General features: G+C 43.8%; 1 protein-coding gene across 5 annotated transcripts; it reads right to left on the minus strand.

Moving 5' to 3' along the window:
• Window positions 1–308: 308 nt before the first annotated feature.
• CTTNBP2NL (CTTNBP2 N-terminal like) lies at window positions 309–24,012 on the minus strand. Of its 5 annotated transcripts, XM_069771817.1 has the most exons (7): window positions 21,392–21,464; window positions 20,135–20,357; window positions 18,926–19,008; window positions 18,460–18,567; window positions 7,718–7,948; window positions 5,228–5,335; window positions 309–4,417 (listed from the first exon to the last, which is right to left on the minus strand). In XM_069771817.1, the coding sequence occupies exons 4-7, from the start codon at window positions 18,556–18,558 to the stop codon at window positions 2,936–2,938; spliced, it is 1,920 nt and encodes a 639-aa protein (XP_069627918.1). In that variant the 5' UTR covers window positions 18,559–18,567; window positions 18,926–19,008; window positions 20,135–20,357; window positions 21,392–21,464; the 3' UTR covers window positions 309–2,935. The 5 variants fall into 5 exon arrangements, with proteins under 5 accessions (XP_069627918.1, XP_069627920.1, XP_069627919.1 ...); XM_069771819.1 differs by lacking the exon at window positions 18,926–19,008; XM_069771818.1 differs by lacking the exon at window positions 21,392–21,464 and having other exon boundaries at window positions 20,135–20,477.
• Window positions 24,013–25,543: the final 1,531 nt, after the last annotated feature.

Below are 25,543 nucleotides of genomic sequence, written 5' to 3' on the forward strand. Positions count from 1 at the left end.
AAGCCACAGTTGTCCAGAGTTTGCTGTGCCGCCCCACAGGGAACCTCCCCAGCGGCAGCACCGCCAGTTTCAGGCAGGGGGAGATGGACGAGCAATACAGCCCAAACTGCAGCCAGCCACAGTTGCTCATTAGCTATTGCACTCCAAAGAAATTTGCTTTCCTCTGACATTTCAGAGCATACATTAAAGCTTCAGTTTCCACAGGAATACAGACGCCCAGCTGTCACCACCTGGACTGTTTCTGGCTAGGCAGCCTCGGTCCACACACAGTCCTGACTCCAAACATTTTCTTAAGCAATTTGCACATCTTAAAAATAAAATCCTTTATTGATAATATGAATGTTTAACATGTTTAATGCCATCAGCTATAAAAATGATTAAAGACTTCAGCTTGATACATTTGGCTTTACAAATTTACAAGTGTTAATGAATTAATACTAGTGTATACATTTTGCACTTCATTATACTCCATTAGCCAGTGACAAACTCTGCAACAATGTCTGCTTATAACAGATGTGAGTTATAGAAGAAATACTTAGTTGCTTCCACACAGAATCTACATCAACAGTTAAATACTAACTCTAAATGTCTTACTGAATCAGTTGGATCCGTTTTAATATCTTGTGCTTAGTTTCTCTCAGAAGATAGGCTACTAGCAAAAATACATTCTTTTGCATACCCCCTTCCCATATTATATTTTAGAAGAAACAAGTACTCAGTGCATTTCCCTAATAGACTTCATCATAGTATATCTCTCTCTATAGAGCTATTGATAAAGAAAGGGGATAATACCATTTAGATTAATGCAAAAGCAAAGAAACACGTTAAAGCAGTGTATACAAAAGCCTCACTTTTAAATTGGATACGTGGGCCAAAAATCCATCTGCCCATCAGTTTTTACAAATACTCTCATCAAGAGGAAAAAATCTGCTGTGGATACTTAAAGTAATAAATGTGCTTCCAAAGGAGCCACTGCCCATTTATCTCTAGGCTGTCTCTGTCTCCCTACTGTTAGTACACAGCCTGTTCCACCGGATTAGGAACAATAGCACATAATACCACAATTTAAAAGGCTGCTGAAAGGTCTGTAAAAACCTCTTGTTCTAGTCTAAATACCTGCCATGGCTGTGCAGGAGTGAACAGCCGGGTCACTTCAGACAACAGCCACTTCAAAGCAGCACAAGAGCTCTGATGTCCTACAAAACCAGACTCAAAGCTAGAAGGAACCTATCAGGTCATGTACAGTAGTGCATCCTCCCAGTTGCCGCAGGGATCCTTCCTACAATAAAGGTGGATGTATTTTGTCTAATTAAATATTGAAAAATGACAAAGGAGAAAGCGTCTCTGGCAGTGGGAAGCTGTGCTCTGCGTAAATGTGACACTGCTGCAGAGGGAAATGCTGAACATCAACTGACACCGAGCAGCAAGTCCAGTTTCTAAATTTAGGATCAGTTCGCACACAACACCTGAGCTAATTAACTCAGGGTTGTGCTCTCAGCCTCTGCCACTGTTCTGTGGTGTGTTTGTCTTCTATTTCTCTCCACAGTGACTCAGAAAACCAACCGCGCTGTGCTGCTGAACGATGGGCAGCATACGCAGCACGACTGCAGCGAGGACTACACTTCTTACAGCAAACATTTCTGCACAGAAGTCAGTTGCTTCTCCCCTCTTGGGCCCAAATAATTTTTCACACATGTGATTTGCCTCAAACTTAGGCAATTCCTCACCAAGTGATGTTTTTAACCTCAATGAATTCCCACATTTTCTTCATATTAGGCAGAACATCAAGAACAGATAAAGACTTTCCTAATACACTGTGTATTCAGTATGTATGTGTGTGAAACTACTTACACACATACATATGTACTCAATTACACGACAGTGATGATTTGGTTCTGTATTTGCAGCCAAGGAAAGCCAGCAAGATCCCATAGCTAACTAGTGGGTAAAATCCAGGTCAGCCAGACACACAACTGATAGAGATGACGAACAAAATTATTGCTTTTGTTTATAGTAGAAAATCCCATGTTACTGTTGCAAAAAAACCTGTATCATATGGACTAGTGATTTTTTTCAAGTAATAGCGAGATCTTTGTCAAGTAATAGCAAGATCCTTTTCTCAGAAGTTCTACACACAACAGTAGAATGCTTGAAGAGCTTGAATTTTCAAGGTGACACACCAGAAACCAGAGTTTAGCCATTTAAAGCACACAGGCATCTCTGCAGAATGTGTTACAGGAAAGCAAAAAGAACTACATGGACAATGAATACCGACAGAAAAGTAATCTGGATTGTATTACAGCTAAATTTTACCCCAAGAAACTTATGTGTGCTTCCTCAAATAGCTAGGAGCTATGTCCTAAAGGATAAAGTCTGGCTGGCTGCATCAGTCTGGTGGTCACCTTACAGAATTTGTAAGCACATTTGCTAACTTATTTTAGCAAATGGAAAGAATTAAAAACAGTGTTGATTTCAACATTCAGGACTCACAGAAGAATTTGTCTCTGCAGCTAGATGGTCCCCCTCCTCACCTTTTTCAGAGAATCACATTCATATTGCAGGCTTAGTTCAGGCACTTTTTATAAAATGTTCATCTGGAGTAAAAAGTCTGCAAAAGTTATTTCTGCATAATTTAAAAGTAGCATTTCAGTCCCATTAGAGTTTGATAGTTAGGTCCCACCACATGATTATGGTTCTTGTTATCTCTAATGATTTGACTGTTGTCATGAGACATTTTGAGGCTACTGTATAGCTGTAGTTAAGGTTTCTTCATAAACAAAAATATTTTCCTACCTATTCAAAAAAGAAAAAATATACTAAATGCTTTATACAGACAGAATCTGCTACTATGGAAATAAATAACATGGAGTGGAAAAACAGTGTCTTAGCTCTAGGATGCTAAGCCATGGAATGTCACATTCACATTTTCTGGAGACTAGCTGCTAGTTGGCAGGAGTATCTCAATGTCTTTGCCATTCGACACTACAGTATTGTTAGAGCAGCTACTTGCCACGTCCATGGGGGCACCCAGAGAGGATGCCTGGGAAGAGGTTTTGGTTAGTGGAGTAGGAGCAGCAGGTGACTGAGCGAGGCCGGGTTTCTTTGGAGGAATGGGTGGAGGGTTCCCTCTTTCTGCTCTAGGAATGGTTGGTGACTTAATTCCAGGAGACAGCGGGCTTAGTGGACTGGAAACCTTGCCAGGGCTTGGAGAGTGACCAGATTCATTTTTGGGGCTCACAGCATTTGCCAGATTTCGATAGTCTGTGCCAAAAGGTGAGCTGTTAGGGGAGACAGGTTTAATAGGCCCCTGCTGGCTGGTAAATCTGGAAAGGACCTGAGTGACCGTATTACGGGCCAACTGCTTGGCAGCAGAGTTATCTGCTAGAGTAGGAGACAAATCCCGTGACGGTGGGCTCTGCAGACCACTTGACTGATGGTCCTGTTCAGCTTGAGACTGAAACTTGTGCCGAGCTGCATGGAAACGTTGATTGATACCCACCTGGTAGGATGACTGGTAACCGGGGCTGCTTGCTGAAGCTCCCACTAAGCGTTTAGTCAGAACTGGTGAGGAGCAAGGAGAAGGTGTTAGAGAGGAGGCAGCTGTGCTGCTGGGAGACAGGGAGACCCCACTAGAAGGGAGCTGGGACATCAGATGCACAGGGGACTCCGTTCTTACAGGAGAACTTCCATTCTCAACTGCATTTTCCGAGGCTGCACTAGCTGATTTCTCTTTTTGAACTTGGTTCTCTGCTGCATTTGTCTGCAGTAGCTCACTACCCATCTGCACGTCTGTATCACAATGACCATTGGATTTTGCATAGGAATGAGTAGGTGTAGTAGGGCTGGGAAACATGGTGTGTGCAGCTTTGCTTGTGCTGGCAGGATTTGCTCGGTCTGCCTGCAGACACTCTGTCTGGCAAGACACAGACTTCACTGTGGGACTGTCAGTTGCAACACCTCTGGACATCACAGAGGGGCTTGGCTGCAAAGGCTCAGTAGGACTGTGCTCCTGGCAAGAAGCCTCCAGCTCTTTCAGGGCTTTCTTCAGACATTCTACCTCTTCTTTGAGTGCTTTTGTACGGTTTTCTTCTCTGTTCAGCTTGGCTTTCAGCTGTTCTCTTTCAATGTCAAACTCTGAGAGCTGCTTTTCTACTTGTGCTTCCATCTGCAAACCCCGCTTCCTCTTGGATGCCAGCTCCTCCTCCAGTTTACTCACCTTACTCTTCTCTTTTTCCAATTTCAAGCTCAATTCTGCTGTCTTCTGCCCTTCTTCAGCTGCTTTGGCAGTGGCTTTCTTGCACTCCACTACAAGCATGGAAGACAGTTGCTTGTGGCGTGCCCTTTCCTCCTCCAACTGGCTTGACAGCTTCTTCTGTTCTTTTTCAAATTTTTTCACTTGGGATTTTTCAAACTCCAACTGGAAGATAAGAACAAAAAAGACTGTAAATGAACCACAACACCTCCTGAAAGTAAATGAAGTATAATGCCCCCAAAGGGAATAGGGTTACTATGTATCTTGGAGAAATTACACAGTAAAAGATGGCGATGGCCAAGAACAAAGTTCTTGCCCCAGATATCTGCAAGACAGTCTTGTATGACTCAAGTTGCACATATTAAGAATTAATACTTACTAGTAGTTTTATCATGTATGAAATTCAATTGATGTTTAGTGAGATATACACCCAGCCTGCCACGCACTGATTGAACAAGCGATCTGGAGCAAAGCTTCCTTCCACTTCATTTACTACTTTGTTGGTTTGCCTTTTAAAGGCATTTAGACTTTAAAATGCTGATGTGTTATGTATGTTTAATAAAGTCTACAGTGCTTGAGTAACAGAAAACAGTAGCTTAAATATTGATTATCACCTCTGAATAATGCTCCCAGGAGATCTTTCACGCCTTATTCTGTATTTTGAGTACTAGAGAGTCCTATCATTTGTAATTGCAGCCCTGTTCTTGAGAACTTCTCCGATTTCGGGCTGAAGCAGGACTTCAAAGCATTTGATTGCTTATTAATAGCTTTTAGCACTGCTCGGCTACCAAAACAGACCAACAAATTAAGGTTGTTTTTCATATCTAAATGATAAAAGCTAGGCGTGCCTTACAGAGGAGGGAGGTCCCTACTACTCTTTCAACACGAAGGTGCAATTAGACATCACTACCGAGTTCACCACCCAGGAGCCCAGGGTTTCCGTGGGTTGGGTAACTACCAGCTACCAAAGCATACCTGCTGGGTGAGCCGCTCCCGCTCCTTCTCCAGCATGTAGGTGACATCATCCCCCTCTGCCGTGTCCTGGGCGTGCCGCTGTCTCTCTTCCTCCAGGTCCAGTATCACCTGCCAAACAAACAACCATCACTTTGATGCCCAGGCACACCTACAAGCAGGGAGAGATCACTGCCTTTGCACATGGTCCAAAGCCAAATGACACAGGAGGGCAACCCCTGCAGCCTCAGACATCCGAATTCAACTAAAAAAAGAAGAAAAAAAAATCACATAGAAGTAGCTTTTGGATAAGTTACATTACTACATTATTATTTGGTATAGTTGAGTTTGTTTGCAAAAGAAGTTTGCAGTTTGCAAAAGAAGTTAGGAAAACCTCACACTGGATGCATCTTCATTTTACTATTAAATAGCTAAATTGCATGCTTTTCCTCCAGACTGCAGAATAGCCTTCAGAAGTTCACGTTATCCGTCCTTGGTTGCACGGTGCCCTCATCAGAATTTCCTGGCAGGACCATTAATATAAACCCCAGCAGGAGCAGAGGCACTGCCCCAGAGACCGCACATCCAGGAGACACGGGGCACTAACAGCAAAATGATCCTTGCTACGGCTTCAGCAGTAATTCACATACAGGCTTCTCCCCCAGTTTCTTACAGGGATTTAAGGACTGCAGTGCGAAGTTTATTTTAAAGAACATTAATTTGTTCTTCCACTTAAGAACAAGATGAGCTCTTGAAATGAAACTGCTTGCCACAAGGACCCAGTTAAGGAGCTCCTTCAGCTTTAACGCTGAATTACATGAATAATTGAAATTCTATTAACTCAACAAAAAAGCCAGAATACAAACTTCCCGAGAGACTCTGCTGTATCTCACCACCAAAACTCTGGGCTCTCCAACACAGGCTCACCATGAATTTAGCAGCTCCTCAGTCTTCCTGAAATTTAAGCTTCCAAACAATGCTTAACTATCTTTAAGTACACAAGGAACATTTTTACAGAAGGAGACAGGAAGGATAGATGAGAAGGGGAAAAAAGATAATCTGATTTTAATAGCATGATTTAGCTAGATACTTGGCTGAAAACTGAAACACACAGCCTTGCTGTTACTTCGAGTGACTTGGAGGACAAACCGAAAGCTGAAGATACTTCCAGCTGCCCACCCTAAGCACAGTGTCTGTGATGTAAAAGTCAAGCTGGCTGGTTGCTTATGTCATAGTAAGGTTTCTGCAACAGAAATGCTTCAGATTATTCACAGACTGAAAGGAACTTGCTCTATCTTTTCCCCATCAAAACAGATTATGGGAAAATAAACTAACCCACATGCTGATGAGCAATGAAACAGATGTTTCAACTTCAAACCTTTTGATTAGAAACAGAATGTGACTACTTGTATTTGAGATCTTTGTACATGATTTAGTAAGTTTTAATCAAAGCAAGAGTGACATACCTGAAAAAAATACAGGATGGTATTGGCCCAGGCACTAGCCAAAAGTACACCTAGAACTGACATTGTAAAAAATAGCTTCTAGACATCAGTGTAACAGCATCACCTCGCAGTCTGCCACCGACGCAAGTAAAAGCAAAAATCCCAGCTAATTTTTTTAAGATGGAAAAGTATGTGAAAACATTAAGATACAGTGCTGCAATGCAGGTGACTGCAGGGATGCTCCAGAGAGTTCCTCCCAGTCACAGCTTCCAGCGATGGACCCTTGGGCAATTATTCTCTGCCCTGACTACACAGCAGGGACAAATACTTTAATCATTTTGACCTGTTTAAATTTACTGCAGGACAAAACAAATGTGTAAATGTGTTTTTTTAAAAGCTAACTAGCTACATAAAGGGAATATATTGTAGCAGTACTCCAAGAAGCAGAGTTCTGTGGACTCTTGCATTCAGATTTGTCCACAGGTTTATACTCCTCTAGTAAACTATGGTATGCCAGGGAGCAAATCTCTGTGGAAGTACAGTCTGACACATGGACCAAGCACCTCATTGGTGTCAATATATATTAAAGCTACATATGAACAATAATAGGTGCTTTATTAAAGAGGTCAAATAGCATGAAAAAGTTTTGGTCATGCCATACTTTCTTAAGAAAGCACAAGGAAGTGCACTCCCATAAGTACCTGGTACCAGCTCTTCAACAATCACTCAGAACAAGTCACAAGCAGAATAGTGATATGTCTGCTTGAGAAGTCTGCTGAGAATTCAATCTTTCAGAAATCCTTTCTTACATTTTGGTAAGCACTATACTACCCAGCTGTGAATAAGCGAGTTCCTTTTTTGTGTGTCCTAACAAAATCACCTTGCATATATTTAAAATTTTGGAATTACAATATGCTTACCAGCTGTGTTGTACTGAATGAGTTTAAACAAAGGTGCAAAGCCCTTTCAGTTACCAAAACTCAAGGCATTTAAGTGTTTTTGCTGAAGTTAACGTATTATCAAAATGCAACTATTTACTTCTGCACAGCTTATTTGAAGCAAAACTTACCTTTCTATGCCTGCTTTCTGCGGCAGCTAGTTGGGATAACATTCTTTCCTGCATGTTCTTGCAATGTTTCATTACCACTTTCAATATAGATAACGGATTGGAGCATACTGGTTGCTTTTCACCATGATTCCCCTCTTTCAGGGTCTCAAAATCTCTCTGCAAAGCCATTAATGGATCACTGATGTTGTACTTCCCATAGCGCTCTTCAATGAACGTGTCTCTATGCTGGGCCTGCAATACAAGAACGACTTTGCATTTCAACATACTTAACATAGAAAACTAGCTAAAGAAGAAAGTACTTTGTAGTCAATATTCCTCGTCTCCAGTTTTCCACTTAGCGATAAAGAGATCTTTACACAGTCTGATTCATAACCTGTTACCTGCTACAAGAGTAAGAGTATTCAGACAGGAAAACACACAAGTGCATCATGTTAAAGGTCTTTGGTTAACAGACAAGAAAGAGACAGTAATTCAAAAGACAAACTGGTCAAGTGACCTACCTGCTGGACAGCAGTGCAGTCCATGCTACCTGCGTGATCTCCAAAGCCCATCTGCTCTGGACCTTGCCATTTCTGATCAGGCCAACAACAAGGGGACAAAACACCCTGTTTTTCACATACTAAGTGCACGTGCTACTCCTCTACTGGCAGACTCTGATCAAGTAAGTTAAGACTATGAAAAGTTAAGTGTATGGTGAGGACAATAAACCTTCTATCATCAGAAGGGATTTTTGAACTGTAAGGTTTAAACTAGGCTCCCAGCTAATAAAAATCCTCATAAATACATTTAAAATGGGCAAAAGTTGATGGTCTCCCACTAATAAAGACAATAAGATCTAGATGAATCAAATATACGCAAGTGAGCCCAGCTCTCGCAGGCTGACTCAGCACTGCCAGCTGGATGTCCCCCCTGCTTCACAACTGCTCCTAAAAGCCACCTGCTCTCCAGGTAAGATACTTGGGTCCTGAAAAAATTTGCAAAAAACACTTGCATTTCCACAGCTGGAACACATGCAAATGCATACTATTCACGGGCAGTCTGAAGTAAGCATGTAGGAGGTTATATAAAACAGGTGCTCAATTAATTTCTCACTGTCCCTCCAGCTGAACAGTGTCTTTTAACCAAGTGGTCCCAAACAAACTAGAAACAAACAAAAGTCTTTCTTAAAAACACAGCATCTCCACAATATATTCAGCCTACTAACATCCTCATACCACAGCTACCTGCTATCTATGTCCATGACTTACATTCCACAACTGTGTGAAAGGAAAGAAGGTAAGTCTCAGTTCTTGCTCAACAAAAGATTTAATCATTTACTGTTGTACCAGTGGCAGAGCAGTTGTGTGGTTTCCTTGATTATGTCACCATCAACTAATTTCAAGTTGAACAATTGAAGTTTTATTCTCGCAGTAGCCTGTAAATCCATAAATTGTTAATAAAATCCTTAACGTTCTCATCCAGACTAAACAAAATTTAGTTTCTCAAGAAGCAAGATAGGAATGATTAGGTTTCTTTTGGTGACATGCAAGAATTGGGGAAACTCACAGGTACTAGGCTTTACATTTACAACATTTACAATCAGCCGTTCCAGGGGAAGTCTGTTTGTTAGGATACCAATAGCCTTATCCTACTGAATGACTACTGTGAGGTTCTAAAAAACAAAACAAAATTTCATAAACATACAGATACTAAAATATTATCTACATGTTTACCACCACGATAAGAAACCATATGAAAACAGATATCCATGCAACAGAAGATATAAGAGGGAAAACAGACCTAGATTCAAAAGAGCCCTCAAAGCTAATCTATCTTGCCTCCAAGAAATTTAACCATTGATTTCAACTGCAACGGTTTCAGGCTAAATGCTATCCATTTGTGGAAACCTGTGACTGTCTTTCATTCCAGCATGTATCACTGACAGCACAATCCCATGCACAGCAGAGCTGATGCACCCTGCCAAGAAAGAATACCTTCCAAATCTGAGGTTTAAATCCGATTCTTCTTGATTCATTACAGTCATGGTAACCAGTCCTTACGAGGTAATCATACCTTTACTTTTCTAGAGCATATAAATGATTATGTACTGTTCTGCATCAGCACGTTCTTAGTAAGGCCATACAGAAAGATGTGGGCTTTCCTCTGCACCAGTTACCAACACCTTTCTCTGAAATGCAAGAGCGAGCCCCAGTACCTTTAACCAAAGTGTGCTATCACCTTTAAAAGCAGTTGACTTTAAAGCATACGTTAGCATGTTTAACCAGCAAAGCACTGTGTGACCTGCAGAGGGGAGTTACGATACTAGCTGCACTCTTCTTGACAGAGCAGACGCATGACATGTTTTTGCCTCGAGAGACTGCTGCAAACAAATGCTGCCTGCACGTTATCAGGTGTGCTTCGGCTTTCTGTGGATGCACTGCTCACATCTGGGCATCCTTACAAGCATGAACAGAAAGTAAGCCATTCCAAATTAAACACGGCAGCTTTTCAGAGTTGGTGAAGGGCATTTAGCACAAGCGCCAGAAAGCCCCGACTCTGCTGATGCTGTGAAATGGCATTCAGCTGTCGCAGGGTGGAAAACAAGCTATCTGCTTTGAATACAGAGCGAAACTGCGCCAGCCTCGCTGCACGCTTCTTCAGAAACCCCTTCAGCTAACAAGAATGGCAAACTATCAATGGCAAACTGTTTCCCATTTCTCATGGGATTGCTTGAGGACATCTTTTAGATAGGAAAGACTGAGTCTGACTAAAATGAGAAGACAACTTAGAAGCCAGTATTTTTTGGAATGGCTGTCTTCGGATGTCCCAGTAAACTGCACTGAAAATGCAAACACTTCCCTCGAGCGCACAAGAGCAACAGTGATGCTCTAGACACCACCCCACACACCAGTTGGTACAGATGTACCGAAACAGAAAAGCAAACTGCTGTAACTGAGCTGTATAGGTCAGAGGACAGACATAAACAATAAAGCTTTGCTTTACTCAGATAGCTGATGAGATTTGCTGGTCCTGCCTACATTCTAAGATGCAGCCATGTGATTAGCATGAAAACAATTAATAAGAGTCAATCTCTGCTCTCAAAGGGAGAGCTGTATACATTACCTTGACAGGAGGCATAAAAACCCCAAAATGAAATACTTTTCTTTTCATATCTCCTCTGTGACCAAACCCAATTAAGGACATTGATCCCATGATACTGGTTTAGAGTTGTATTTTAACCCTTGCAGTAAAAAAAAAAAAAAAAGAGGAACAGCTCACACTCACAAATATCCCTCCCTGTTTATCAGTAATATTTACCAGGAATGGTGGATACCTTTGATCAGAGCTTAAGATACTGTTCTAACTTTGAGGGGAAAAAAAAAAAAAAAAAAAAAAAAAAAGGCAGAGGAAGGAAAAGATCAGACCTGGAAATGGGAGGGCCACCCTGGATAATGAGCCACCCCTGGTTTAATGAATCACAGGAAAAACTACAGGCTTTTTTTTTTTTTTGAGGGGCAGGAAATCTTCAGTTATTCTGAAGAATTTATAAAAATGACTCAACCAAACCTCACTATAAGTGTATAGGGAATTTCTAAGTGACTCAAGTATTAAAAAGTCTGTAAATACAGATAGGGATATTCATCCAGCTGACCTAACTCTTTTGACAGATGAGCTGCTCTTCCCTTAAACCCAACCCACCCCAGTGCCGGTCACTCTACAGCCACATAGAAACATGGGAGAAACCCTGCAGAAGGGCACCAGTGTTTTAACAGTGTAAGCAAATGTGGGGACATTTGAAAAGTTTTCTTCTGCGCAAGTTATTTCTAATAAAAGCTTAAAGAACCGTGATTAAGGTCACATGCGCTACACATAACCTCTGATGTTTTGCAATACTGAAGGTGTAACGAGAGCCGTGTTTCTCCTCTGCTCCCTGCAGCATCAGGTTCTGAACTCTGTTGAATTTAGTGGGGTGGTTTATTTCCTGTCTGGGAAAGAACAAGAAGTTCTTCCTTGCTACTTTGAGCAATTAAGTATTTTCCTGAACTAGCATGACAAACAGATGAGACTATCATAACATTAACAGCTTTCAGAAGTCCAGCTATTCTTCTTTAGTAGCCAGCAGAGCATAAACATTTAATTAAAGTTGTCTAGACTAGGAAAAGTCTTAAACAGGTCATCCTACACTGACCACATCTAGTTTACAGAAACAAATCCAGTGCTTTGGCATTTGGGCCACCATGCACTTGGGAATGCAAATACGGCTTTTTCAGTCTGCTGCCCGTGACATCCTCTGTTCTACGGGTCCCACTGAGCAGCCGCCTCTGTCACTAAAATAAATCGGGACAGCTCTCCTAAAATTAAGTCACAGTGTCATAATCTACACAGGTTATTTTATACAGGTATTGAACTGTCACATAGATGAGTGACTCCTCTGATGGCTTATGTTCCTCACCGAGGCAACTCTTCAACTCAACTTCTTCTACTAATGCTGGAGGTCACGTATAAACATCTCCAACAGTTTTGTCCTGTCTGAACTGGAGTTCAGTCTTAAATACAGTATTTGTTCAACTTTCAAAACAGAAGCAACTTGATGGTGTAAGAGAAATATTCTATTAATGAACCCAAAGTGGAAAAATCAACTTAGATCTCAGACCCCAGTATCAACCTATTAAAACACATAAATCCACAGGAAATCAAGCTTCAATAATAAGGAAAAAAGGTTACAAAAAGCATTGTTAATTTAGGAGTGGAAAATTTAATCTGGAAAAACCAGAGATGACACATATACTTCCAATAACATCAACTGCACTTTGAAAGAAGACGCAATCTTCTGCAATTAGAAGGTCTTCCAATTTAGTACATCCACCTGTATCATTTCAAATATGCAGACTTACAAATTTCCTATCAAAACATTCAAACTCTAAAAGCAACTACATGGACTATTTGGCAATTTTGAAGACTATTAAATTGCCCTCCCCCAACAGGAAAAAAGATAACATTTAAGCTTGGGCTGCTCTTCGAAAAAGGAAGCAGCTACACACATTAACTACTCCTAAAAAATAAAACTCCAATGACCAGAAGAATTGGGCATATGCAGAGAGGCTACCACTTTAAACTGGCTGGCTTTTAGCTCAAGTTAGAGTAATTGACCACTCCTAGTCCGTTCGAAAAGAGATAATTCTGATTTTATGGAGCAGAAACAATATCTGACATAACTGAAAAGATGTTTCCTGTGCAGGCAGGCAAAGCAAAGGCTTCACTTTGTCAGGCAAAAGCTACTGTTTCCTCTTGGGATTTCTAGACTGTTTTGGGATGAATTTTTCCCATAACCTATTTGTGTAATTTTTTATTTTTATAAAATATTTCCTTTTACTGAAACCTTGTTTATGTGACAGCATTTTCTCTCTGCCTGCAATAATCTTTACAAATTGTTTTATTGGAACATCAAACCGGGAATTTCCAAGACTTGTGTCCAAAAAAAAAGCAAACCAAACTTGAAAGTAGAGTATTACACTTGCCAGTAATTTCAGAGTTTAGGTTTTAACCCTCAGCACAACAAACACACTGTTAATTAACTGTAGCTACTGCGTATGCAGTTCTCCAGTAATAATTTGCACAGAAGTTCCTCCTTTATGTTGCAGAAAGTGGCATAATCTTTAAATAGCTTCGTACTGCCTTGAACTTCCTTATTAGCTTCTCTCCCCAGAGACAGATATTGGGAATAAAGACAAGCTGAGGTCACAGCAATCGCTGACAAAGAGAAGGGAAATGGGGGTGGGGACCACTTGCTTGCATGAAAATAAATGTCAAAATGCTGGAGTGGAATTCTGAGTGTTACTTTAGCTCCAGCTCTGAAGCAATGCCTAGCAGAAAGCCACACAGCAGAAATTAAATTGCTCAAATACAGTATCTGTCTTAATTGCCATCATTATATCAGGTGAACAAACCAGATAAACAAGAGCTACCCATATTTGCCCACATAAGACCTGTTATCAGCTTTGAAAAATGTAAGAAATTTTCTTAGGAAATATCAAGCAGCGCAAAACTGCAACTTCTTTCCCTGGGAACTTTTGGTCCACAGCACAGATAGTACAAATCCCAGTATGAACTTGGCCGTGCACAGCTCCCAGCACACTTGTGCCGATAGGCCAGGGACTCTACCGTGCTCGTGCACTGCACTTTGGTCACCATTAAAACAGGGAGCCTGACAACACCCGGATGGCTGAAATTCAGAGCTGGAGCCATTCCAGCATGGAAGCCTTTCCCACACCTCTCTGCTCCTCCCCTGCTCCACCCACCTGGGTACTGAGAAGGTGAAGAGAATCAGTCTTTCAAAAGATGCTGGCCAACAGTGCTGCTTCAAGCAAGAAATAAACAAAAAACTCCCCAAACTTGCAAGAAAAGCCTGGGTTCCAGCAGGACAGCGCCCACAGGAACACTGCTAGATCTAAGCTGCTTTAGAAGTGATGCAAAAGCCCATTTTACCCCATCTGTGAAAGATTTACTAGCATCTGCAGTACAGTTTTATATTACTTTTTTTTTTATTTAAACAAGAGGTAGACTTAGTTTTTGAAACTGCAGTGTAAACTGAATTTCTAAATCCACTGACAAATGAACACTTAATTTTGCAATGCATTAATACTGCCTTATCAAGTGAATCACTAAATTCAGAAGCAAAGCAATGAATACCAGCTCCCAGTCATTAACACAAAATAGATAGTTTCTATTCCAGTGTAAATTGCCTAAGGCCTTATTAACATAAAAGAATAAACCAGAAAGCTGTTTCCTGTTTTCTAAAAGTAAACAGAACTTCCATTTTTAATGTATGGAAAATTCTTGTTTAAAGAACAGGGGGCAGGGAACAAAGTGCTCTAACATAGCAATAGAGGCCCATTTAAATACTGAATTGTTTCCAGTCATGGTGTGCTATTTTAGAAGACTAACCTGTGGTTCACACATGCAATCCTTTCTACACAGCAATAAGGACTAAGAATCCAGCCCTTAGTATTATGCAACTCTGACAGCATCTGTTTTTTTGGATGATTTAAGTACGATTTTAACTACAGGAAAAGGAGCACAAAAGGAGCTCACAAGAAGTGAGACTTAAGGTCTGTTCTGAGAACACTGAGATTTATACAGTGGACAGGAAACTACTTTCAGGCAAAAAAAGAAAAAGCTTTTTTTCCAAGAGGTTTTAAAATAGAGGAAGCAAACTGAAGCACTGGAAAAGAATGTTTTGAATACACTAAATTTGTTCACTTAATCCTTTATCCTAGTATCTCCTGTTTGAATCGAAGTAGCATTGCAATTTGAAATGGACATCAAAAGTCAAGACCAGATACACTGCAAACGCACAGGGAGATATGATGGTCCCTATCACATATGCCCACCAGTCAATTAAAAACAATACACAAAGAAAAAAGTAAACCACAGAAAAAAACAGCAAAGGAGAGAAGTCAGCAAGGGCAAGTCATACTAGGCCAAAGGCATCAATTAGAGGTGACCTAACAACTGCTCTTTATAATATGAATCTGAGCACCAGACAAATAAACTTCAGGAGTTGAAGCTTTTATGCCGGCACACAGAGGAGGGATGCTGCCTCCAGCCCGTCTGCAAAGAGATACCCAGGGAGAACACAGCAAGGAAGAAGGGGTAAAGATTTGGGGAGGGGAGGTGAAGAGAAGGAAGGAAAGTCAAGGAGCAAATTAGGCAAGCGGGGTCTGGAAAGCCAGGCTCAGAAGCTCGATTTTGACACAGTGAGAAACAGGGCCAGTGCCAGCCAACAAGTGGCCTGATATCATGAGGGAGAAGAAAACTATTTTAGGCTTTGTCATCTGCACGCATGGATTCTCTCTGCTAAATGCCAGATGCTAAATGTTCTTCTCTAAGCATGAAGGAATATCAATTATTGCAGACTGTACTATAATCAAATTACAAGTCTACAAATGAAGGTACTCTTTCTCTGCAAGTGCTTGTTCTTTCCTATAATGTACCAAAGGATCTGCCTCAAACATCCAGAGAGTTCAGAAGCATTTAAATCTGAATTACAAGTCAAATTAGCCCATGAGAGGAAATGCATTTTTCTTACTATATGGGAAGTAAATAGGCAGATAAACCTCTGGTTTTTAACCACCGACATCTACGTGTCTAATGTAACTCTGGAGAAAAACACCACTAAGATCATGCAGTCCTCTAACAAAGCTCAGGTTCCACTCCACCTCTTTCCACCATACATGTGCACTTAATGTAAAACTATCACGCCTCCAAAGCAATCCGACTGCGGAGGCAGAATACACTGGTCATGACACTGAGGAGCCGAGCCAGCTGCGAGCCCACAGTCAGACAACTCCTCTGCGCCTGGAACCACCACCACTTCCAGCAGCCCTGGATGTTCCGACCCCTCTCCCTCTAAGTTACAGCCCAATTTGTCCAATGCATGCCAGTCAAACTAAATGCTCTCAGAGTTTCAATCTTTAATTCAGTCTTAGAACGCTTCTTCTTCAGGGCAGCATTTTTATATGTATCAAAACGTGAGTAAATGGATTAGCAAGGTGGGTTTTCCTTCACTTACAGTCACACACAATAAAACTACTTCAGCCGGTGAAGCACTTGAAAGCTGCGACCACAGTTACTATCAGTAAACAAAAAGAAAAGCACAGTAAGGCCAGAATTTCTCTAACTGTATATTCCAAATAAATGGACAAAGCAGAGCTGGGAGTTTTCTGCTTCTGAAACTCTGCCCAGCCACCAGATTAAGCAGTTACATGGCTTTTTTCCTTCCACACATCGAAAGGGCAAGGCAGCTTTCTGCCAGCAGGAAGCCAGACTTGAGCTGCGGCATTACTGAACACAGCTTTTGGACCCGAGTAACAGCACAGCTGGAGACCTACAGCATCTCACCATTTGCTGCAGGCACAGGCCAGTTCTGGAGGGGTTTCATTTTCCCATGAGGTCGCGCTCAGGAGGCAGGGCTGCGGGCAGCCAGAGCCAGCCCTGATTCGAAGCTTTGACTGCCCTTTCCTACTACCTTCAGCTTTCCTCGCATTCTTAAGATGAAACACTACGGTGTATCCCTTACAGAAGAAGGGGAAAATAGCACTAACCTTTGATTAGCTCGGTATTTTATATTGCATAATTATCAAGTATAGGTTACAATTTAATTTAATTTCTTCTCAGTTATGAGTACTTGACAAATTATGTCAAAGGGTATTCTAACTATATTAATCTCATGCAAGAGGGAACGGCAGGTTAAATTTCAACAGAAAAGATAATTGCTTTATGCTATCGGAAGGTACATGATAAAAAGCCTTTGGAATGGAGCTGCTGCATTCCTTCCCATTGGTCTCTCTTGGCTCCATTACATGCATTTCACACTGCAATATTAAAGTGATGCTTGTTTTGGTAACACATTCTGACCACACAGAAGACTAATCCTAGGACAGAGGAGAAATTTGGAAGTCTGTTCCAAGAGAGGAGTCAAGCCTTCCACCCGATCGATAGTTTTGATAGGGTAACAATATTCCTCCAAAATAAAATTATTGTCTAAATGCAAAAACAATTAACAATAAACACAAAAGCATCCTGACTGTTTTGGAGGAGGATCTCCCCCTCCCCGTCCCCCGAAACCGTTTATATTTGGAATCAAGCTACAGAAGCTTTTGCTGGAAAACCAAGTCCCTGCAGCTCTCAGGCCTGCAAGCTGCCATTCCTCTTCTGAAACAGCTGAAAGTTTAAACATTATGAACAGTGACAGGTCAGCTTGAAAAAGCCTTCAATGTTCGACCCTGTGACAACTCATTTCTTCAAAAATTGACCCCTTCCATCATTTATACCACTGGTTTTTTTTCCACCTTACCGAGTCTGAGTGACGACTAGGCATCCTTCAAAAAGCAGCAGTATTACACATGGACTACACATTTTAAAAATATCTTCTAGGCTCAACGTTAACACACCAAACTGGCCACAGAGTACCACAGCCCACACTACCTGAACAAGGGAAGCAGAAGCACAGAGCTAACACCACATACGCTAACATAACTTCGGCCAGTTTTCCTGCAGCATGAGCTATCCCTGCAAGAAGAGGTCCCACCGGCTCCAGCACCACCCCCCGCCTTGTCCCATCGCAAGTGCTCACACAACCATGACGTCAGCTGCACTGACATGGGTTGAAACTAACTTTTTTGATGGGTTAGTTTTAGCTGGTATCTACCTCACTGGAAGGTTACACTAATGCTTGTGCCAGCAAAGGGAAAGAATAAGCAGCTGGGCCCACAGGTCTGCTGCTCTCAGCAACAGTGCCAGCTTATATTGGCTTAGTACAATACAAAGCCACAGATGCTTTTTTTTAGAATGACGTTATTCTCACTAAAAGACTAATCTGTGATCCCTCCTGGCGAGAAGAGTTTCTGCTTTAAGAAGCTCTCCTTACTAAAGGAGAACAAAACCAACAAAGGAAGTCTGATAGACCTTTTACATTCCTCAGGATAGCAGAAACACTTGGTTCTTTATCAGAAAGAATGAAAGCACATGCATAACACTGTATTTCAACACTGAAATGCTTCTTGCAGCCAGTTTTCAATAATGAATTCCAAGACGTAGAATGATATACTGCATTCACTATCTAATACTGCTGATATTAAGATGCGATTCTGAACCAGTAATAAATCTTTGCCTCTGAACTTCACCTTGAATGCAAGGGCTTTGCAGAACCTACAGTAGTAGTGCTGTCATTTTTGTCTCTTATCATGGTACTTACAACATACCTTTAAGGCTTCTATGACAAGATCTCTTGCTTCTAATTCTCCTTCAAGAATGCTAAATAGCGTCAGTAGTTCTGGTTTGCTGAGTTTTTCCAGATTCATCCTGAAAACCTGAAAAAAATGAAAGATAGTCTACTAGGTACTTCTTTGTACATTAAAATCAGTATTCTAAGCTATGACATATAATCTCCATTTAACTTCAGCTTCCAGTTTTTTGGACTGCAAATTGCCCAGGGGGGAAAGGGGACAATACACAAGGCGAACATTTTCTCTTCAGCTTCCAAGACCAGTTGTAGAAGATGTGTTTTTTGCCTTTTCCCAAGGGGTCACAAACATATGCACACCCAGATGGTGCAGGCAGAATGTACGGGCTGACATGACAGTGTAATATTCACCAAGAAGTAGCCAAAGTTAACAGGAGAGGGAAAAACACAGATATTTAAAAGCCTTACTACTGTAAATTACACACCTGGATTACACAGCTGCAAACATCACTGAAACAAGACTGAAGAGCTGTGATGAATGCAGTCCAAACTGGGCCACCTACACAAACTTAACGGTAAAGTTAACATTTCAGTGCTACGTTTCCTAGGAATGCCATTATACATTGCTAATGGAACAGGCCCAAACCACTTTACAAAAATCAATGCCACAAAAACCACACAATTAATTACTATTCTTTCAAACTGTTTCAATATCACCATCATTTATTAAATATGATTTTACTACCCACATAGAGCAAAGATCCATCATCTGAACTGCACATACAAAAAGCCTTTTTTTCCCCTGCATCTTTGCTGATACACTTAACATTGCCTAGTAATAAGCCTTTTTATTACATTATTTTGTTAACAATGGAAATCATTTCACAGACTAAATCCTTGTCTCTGACGCAGATGTACCCACTGATATAGTCTTGTGCTTTGCACAACAATCAAATACACTTTTCTGAGTCACATCCATCTTTCACCACTCTTTGTATCAATAAGAAAATGCTACAGCACAAAGCAGCTACTCAGAGGTATCAAACTCCACTTCACTGGCAAGTGATAAAGGGTTAACTTAACCTTTACTAGAGACGTCTATCCAGCTAAAACACTCAGCTGAACTCTAATTTTTCTGAAGTCACTGCTACTTTACAACTGATTTGCATAACTGTGCCTTGGAGAATTATGCACAAACACAAGTTCTGTCTTGTTTATGCCAAAGCAGTTTTCCAGTTGCTGGGAACAGAAAGTTCTGCTTACAGAGAGGAGTAGGTAGCCTTCATATGGCAAGAGAAATCAGAAATCTACTTCATGCCCCCTCTGCTAAGCTGGCAATTTTCTCATCATGCAGCCACATTCTTGCTTCACGCAGAGTTTTACATGAAATTCCTTAAAGCAGCAACATTTCTGACAGACTTTTCTGGCTCGCCCTACCATTGGCATGGGCTGCTCAGGGAACTTCAGTGGAAGCGACCATGACTGTCTGGGCTATTGCGGCTGTTCCAAAACCAATTTAACTGGACACCACAGATCGGTCAGCATTGCATTTGTGTTCCCTATTACAGATCCATTAACATACATTCAAGAGGAAAATACACGAGTGGAGTGTTTGGCAAACCCATTCATATCTGTCATAATTTCAAAAAAGCCTGATCAAGGCTTGACACAAATGTGTAATTTAGGAAACTCACTGTATTGACTCAAATCACACTCCAGTGGGGCAGGGCAGTGTTGGTCACTGTTGAGCAAGAGCTACACTTTCAGATCAGCCGACAGACCTTTACAGAGCCTTGTGCAGGACATGAACCTGACCGTCTCCCTCAGCTTTGGGTACGTCTGCTGACTGTTCCGTCACCACAGGGAGCCTGGCTAGCTGAGATCTCATGGAAGAAGTGTTACTTACAACTTGTTCACCTTACATAAAAAGGGAGAGAGTGCAATAGAAGCAGCAAATTAATGCTAAAACATAAATAAGTAGCCATACAGGATAAGAAAAGAGGGGGCCTGATTTTAGACTTTAACAGTTACCATGTTTATGTCAGTACTTAAGTCTGAGCTGCATCACTTCCCTGGGCAGGTTTTAAATCTGGAACACCCGAACATCTGCTCAGGAGATGCACGGCTTAATTTCAAAACCATCTCAGTCCTTGCTCAGACTAAATTCACAGGTGCTAAGACTGAATCAGTACCGATGGGAAATAGCAATAGCTTTTTTTGCCAGATACTCACCAAGTTATATTAGTTTTGTGGCATTATAAGCCAGAACTAAAAAGGAGAAGTCTTCTTTCAGATCTTGGAACAAAGCCTATCATCTAATTCCGTTACCCCAGGACAGTAAATTTTGAACATGAGCTTTCCATGTGACTGTCTCTGTGCTTTTCTCTTAAAAAGAGACAACATGGAAATGTGCAGCTGCATCTCTCCATTAGCTACCGAACAGCACACTCAAAGCAAGGACAGCTATCAACTGCAGTTTGATATTTTAAAGCTATTATTAGCCTGGGCAGTAATCGTTTCTATTCTATATTCTAAATACTCCCATTGTGACTTGTACTTCACAGTGTTATAGAAATAAGCCATGCTATTCTTAACATGCCTGTATGGCTATAGTCTTTAATCAGCTTAATAACATAAACAAGCCCTGTCCTAAAATATACGGATAAAAATTCTTACAGAAATAAAGAGCAGGAGCTGGTGTGCAATCATTTATACAACAACAGCAGGTAACATTAAAGATATACAAGTGGTACAACCTCAACTTCCTTGTGTGCAACCTGCTGCTATAGAAGACCTTTAACTGCTCTGTTTGCATAGGTCATCCCATGCTGCAGAGGCAACAGACTGGGAGCAGATACTACAAATAAAGTCACTGCCCTAAAAAAGCCCACTAAATTGCACTTGTATTCTGCACTGATTTACAGGGAACTTTTTAATGCATTAGAGTACACCTGGCAGGTACCTGTTATGCTGAATCCGTAACAATCCCAAGCATTCCCTTTCAGGGCCACTCAGTACTAGGGAGCTGAAAAATGGGAAAAGAGCTCTATTCATCTTGTGTTGTTATTTTACAAGAACAAGAAGCATCTCTGCATCAAAGAGCTAATAAGCACATACTTGAGCTCCTCCTCCCTTGTCCAAATCCCAATCCCTTCCCGGCCCTCCAGCATCACAGGCTCCTGAGCCGACCTTTCCAAGATTGCTTTCTGGTTACATGTTCTTGTGCCTTCCCTCGTCCCACTTTTTAATAAAAGATCACACAACCATACTCAATTACCCAGTTCTCCCCCTTGCAAACAGTCCCATTCTGCCAAACAGATCTGTACTCATCAGCTGGGGAACCTGACCCATTATTTCAAAACCTTTAACCAAGAGATAGAGTTTCACAGCATTAGAAACAAGATCTAGAAATACCCAGGGCATACTAGCCCTTTACAATCGGTGAAATATACTGACGAGTCCAATCACACAGATCACAAACCGCAAGGACCTCATTGTTTAGTCTGATAGTATAAATATTTTCCCCAAGTCTGAGATATACCACCATTTTTGGACAACAAGCAAGAGTTGAGAGCATAAACAAAGATAATTACTTGCTGCTTGCCTAAAGGTAAACTTCCTTTTAGCTATGCTATGGACCATTAAAGAGTCTCCTCAGCAGACCCATACCTACCCTCCAAAGAGATAGAACTCTTCTTTTAGAAAGTTATTTCCCAGTATTTAACTGAAAATAAATACCAAGGCCAGTTTAAGCGTATGTACAACCATGCAGGCTAACAAACCAGGGTAAATTATCTTTGGCATGCGCCACTTGAGGAACAAAAGAGATAAGCTTGTAGACTGTGGCAGCTCCTCTGTGGCCTGAATCACGCTACGATGATTATGAAACCATTAGAGGTTACACTTCACTTGGGCTCACGTACATATAAGCACGAACCAAGCTAACCTTGCCAGCACAAGAGAACTTCACCCACTGATTTCAGCGAAGGTTTGAGTCACTACGCAGCGGGCACTAACCAAAGAGCAGCCGGAGCGCACAGTCTGCAGCACAGACAGGGGACTTCGTCAAGAGGAAGCTTCAAGATACTCTGCGAGCACTCGGCTCAAAACTCTTCTACTTTTTAAAAAAATATCGTGAAGGACATAGCTTGTCGTTCCTTTTTTCCTCTGAAGGAGGGTATTTCCTTTCCTTTCGTAAGCCATGGTTACAGCTACGCCAATGCAACAATGCCTCTATGTCTATAACCCCAAATCAGCTTCATTTTTTTTCCCCCGTCCCTGAAGAGGAACTGATATTTTCCAGGAGCCTGCATGGGCAGTCGTGTAATCGCATTCATATGAGAACCTAAGCGATGAGTTTGAAAACTCTTGATAGACAAGTTTCTAAAATTGCTGCTGCACGTATAGCATGATGATCGAGTCGTCAAAATAATTACATACTACATTTATATAATAAAAAGGATAACACACACTTTATAATTGTGCATCCACAGTGCTACCTGGCATTGCATCAGAACTGTAGAGAGTCAGGTTGAAGTGAGCAGTGTTTAAACCCCCCACCTCTGCATCTTCGAACTAAAAGCAGCAAGGACATCTACACCCCCAAACCCTCCTCACCCCACTACTCCTTGAAGTACGCCTCCGGACGAAGCGAACACCTAACATTCGTGTTCAGAACACCGCCGTGTCCTTCCACGACCCCCGCGCGGCACCTGTAGCTCCTCGGGGCGGGGAGGGGGAACGTGAAACCGGCCCCCGGCTCCTCCGGCCTTCAGCCCCCAGGACAGCGCGGGGGGCGGCGGCCGAGGGAAGCCGAGCCTCGGGAGCCCGGCCCTCCCCCGGCCCCTCCCGCCACAGCCGGGGACGGAGCGGAGGCGCCGGGCCGCGGAGCTCCGTCAGCCGTGGGTTCACGGGCCGCCCGGGGGCACCGGGAGGAGGCGGGGGGGGTGGTGGTGGTGGCAGGGCCCGGGCTCGGTCAGCGCTCGGTCGGTGACTCCCGAGCCGCCACGGGCCGGTCCGACCGCGGCCGACAAAGGGGAAACGCGGCGCCGGCCGGGGAAGGTGCCGGGCCGCCCCGACCTCCTTCGGCGCCCGCGGGGCAAGACCGCGGGTCCCGGGGGGGGGGTGTCGGGGGGGGCAGCAGCCGACTCGGCCGTTTTGCTCCCCGCCAGGCCCGGCCCGGCCCCGGGCAGCCACGGCCACGGCGACGCCGAGCTCCCGGTAACGGCCCCCCCTCGCCCTCCTGCTTACCGCCCCCCCCCAGGTCCCGGCCGCGGCCGCCCCCGCCGGCAGCAGAACAGGGCTGGGCTGGGCTCGGCCCCGCCACCGCCCCTCTCAGCCCCCGCCGGCCGGGCCGGGCCGCCCCGCACCTGCCGCGGCCCAACCCGCAGGGGCAGCGCCGGGCCGGGCCGGGCCCGGCCGCACGGCGCGGGGCTCCGCCGCCACCGCACCAGGAGCCGCGCCCGCCGCCCGCCCCACCGACCTGGCCCGCGCCGCCGCCGCCGCCGCCACTACCGCGCCGCTCCGCTCCCCATCCAGCCGCCCCGCCCCTTCGCGCCCGCCTGCTTGAGGGACGGCGCGGCCGCCAATCAGAGCCGCCGCGGGGGAGGCGGGGCGAGGGCGTGGGCCGGCCGGCGGCGGCAGTAGCAGCCAATCAGGCGGCGGAACCGGGGCGAGGAGGGCGGGGCGGGCGCTGAAAATCCCTTTTGTTCGCGGCGGCGGCGGCGAAGCGAGCGGGCGGCCGTGATTGGCGCGTCACTTCCGCCGCGGCCACCGCAGTCCCGGGCGTCCCGCCTCGTCCCGGGCAGCCCAGCGGGAGGGAACCCCCGCGGAGCCCGGAGCCGCCCCTCCACCGGCTCAGGCCTGGGCCGGAGGGGACCCTCGTCCCGCGGCCGGCCTGCTCCCCTCACAGCGCTCGGGGCCGGTTTGCGCCCCGGCCTCCTGGGCCTGAGGCCCCACTCTCCAGGCTGGTGGCTTGGCCTAAGGGTGTTCTACGGCCCTTGTCGTTTCTTTGTGGGGGAGTACGGGGCCCGTAGCGCTCCGCAGGGTGGCTCGCCGCGTTGCTGTCACAGCTTTCCTCTCACGATCTTTGGCCGGTGCTGAGCCGCGCTGTGATGGCAGAAGCAGGGGCCGCACAGAGGTGTCGAGGAGAGCCCGGCCTGTTTAGATTTATTTACCTGCTGTCAGCTGAGGAAAGAGCCCAGAGTACGCTGGAGGCTGCTGCCAGAGGGAATGTCGCCCACGGGTGCCCCAGCTGGAGTGTGGTGGCTGACACTGTCGAGGGCAGCAGGTTTTTTCGCTGTCGGAGCTGCTTACCCAGCAGTCTGCTAAGCCAGCACAGCAGCTGAAATGGGAACTAACCCTTTCTGTGGAGAACGTGGCAAATCATTCCGTCTCTGACCTTCCTATGAGATGCGCTTGGCATCGCTAATGCGCTCGGTTCTGAAGAGCTGAAAACAGCTTTCAATAGCCTTTCCCACTGTCAGGAGTCTGACTGCGGGGGAGCGCTGGCTTCACACACGCTGCAGCACCGGGCCTGCACTGTCGGATGGTGACATGTGCTATGAAACCAGCAGTTTCTGCAGTAGAAATTTCTGAATCCACTGTAAAAAGTAGTGTCACATAATGACAGGACTCTACACAGTGCCAATGCCAGCAATAAGCATCACCTCTAACTGTTGCAGTCCTCTGTCTAGTATGTTCAGAAGAAGACGGTTTTGTCTAGACAGGGTTGTCTGAGCATTATTTCCCAGCCTTGATAAATGCTGGAACTTTTGCAGTGCCTCTGGTCTAGTAATCTCAGAGCCCAGGGGGGAAAAAAAAGCATGTGGTTTACTTCTCCTGAGCTGTGCTAGGCTGTAAGTGCCCTTGCGGCACTGCCAAGCAGCTGGTAGGTTAAGACCTCTAATTGTGATTACCTTTCTCTTACACTGTGCTTCTCCTTTTCACCTGTTGTCTCTTTTTTTATCCTTGGAATATGGTTTTAGGGCAGACGTCCTTTCATCACGTATGTGAAAAATGGTAGCAGCTCATACCAAGGTTCTGGCTCACGGGCTTTTCTTTACTTCCTACGTGCCATTTCCTACCCCCACGAGAGAAGTGAT

The sequence above is a fragment of the Haliaeetus albicilla genome, chromosome 26 (assembly GCF_947461875.1).
Source record: "Haliaeetus albicilla chromosome 26, bHalAlb1.1, whole genome shotgun sequence".
Lineage (NCBI taxonomy): Eukaryota > Metazoa > Chordata > Aves > Accipitriformes > Accipitridae > Haliaeetus > Haliaeetus albicilla.

Bases quoted from the DNA above. Each gene is read 5' to 3' on its own strand.
- CTTNBP2NL (XM_069771815.1), bottom strand. From the start codon at position 23,105: ATGTTAGGTGTTCGCTTCGTCCGGAGGCGTACTTCAAGGAGTAGTGGG. The intron at 5,336-7,717 runs GTAAGTTTTGCT...TTTGTTTGGCAG, and splicing joins CAGAAAGCAGGCATAGAAAG to GTGATACTGGACCTGGAGGA. The intron at 4,418-5,227 runs GTATGCTTTGGT...CTTATCTTCCAG, and splicing joins GGGAGCGGCTCACCCAGCAG to TTGGAGTTTGAAAAATCCCA.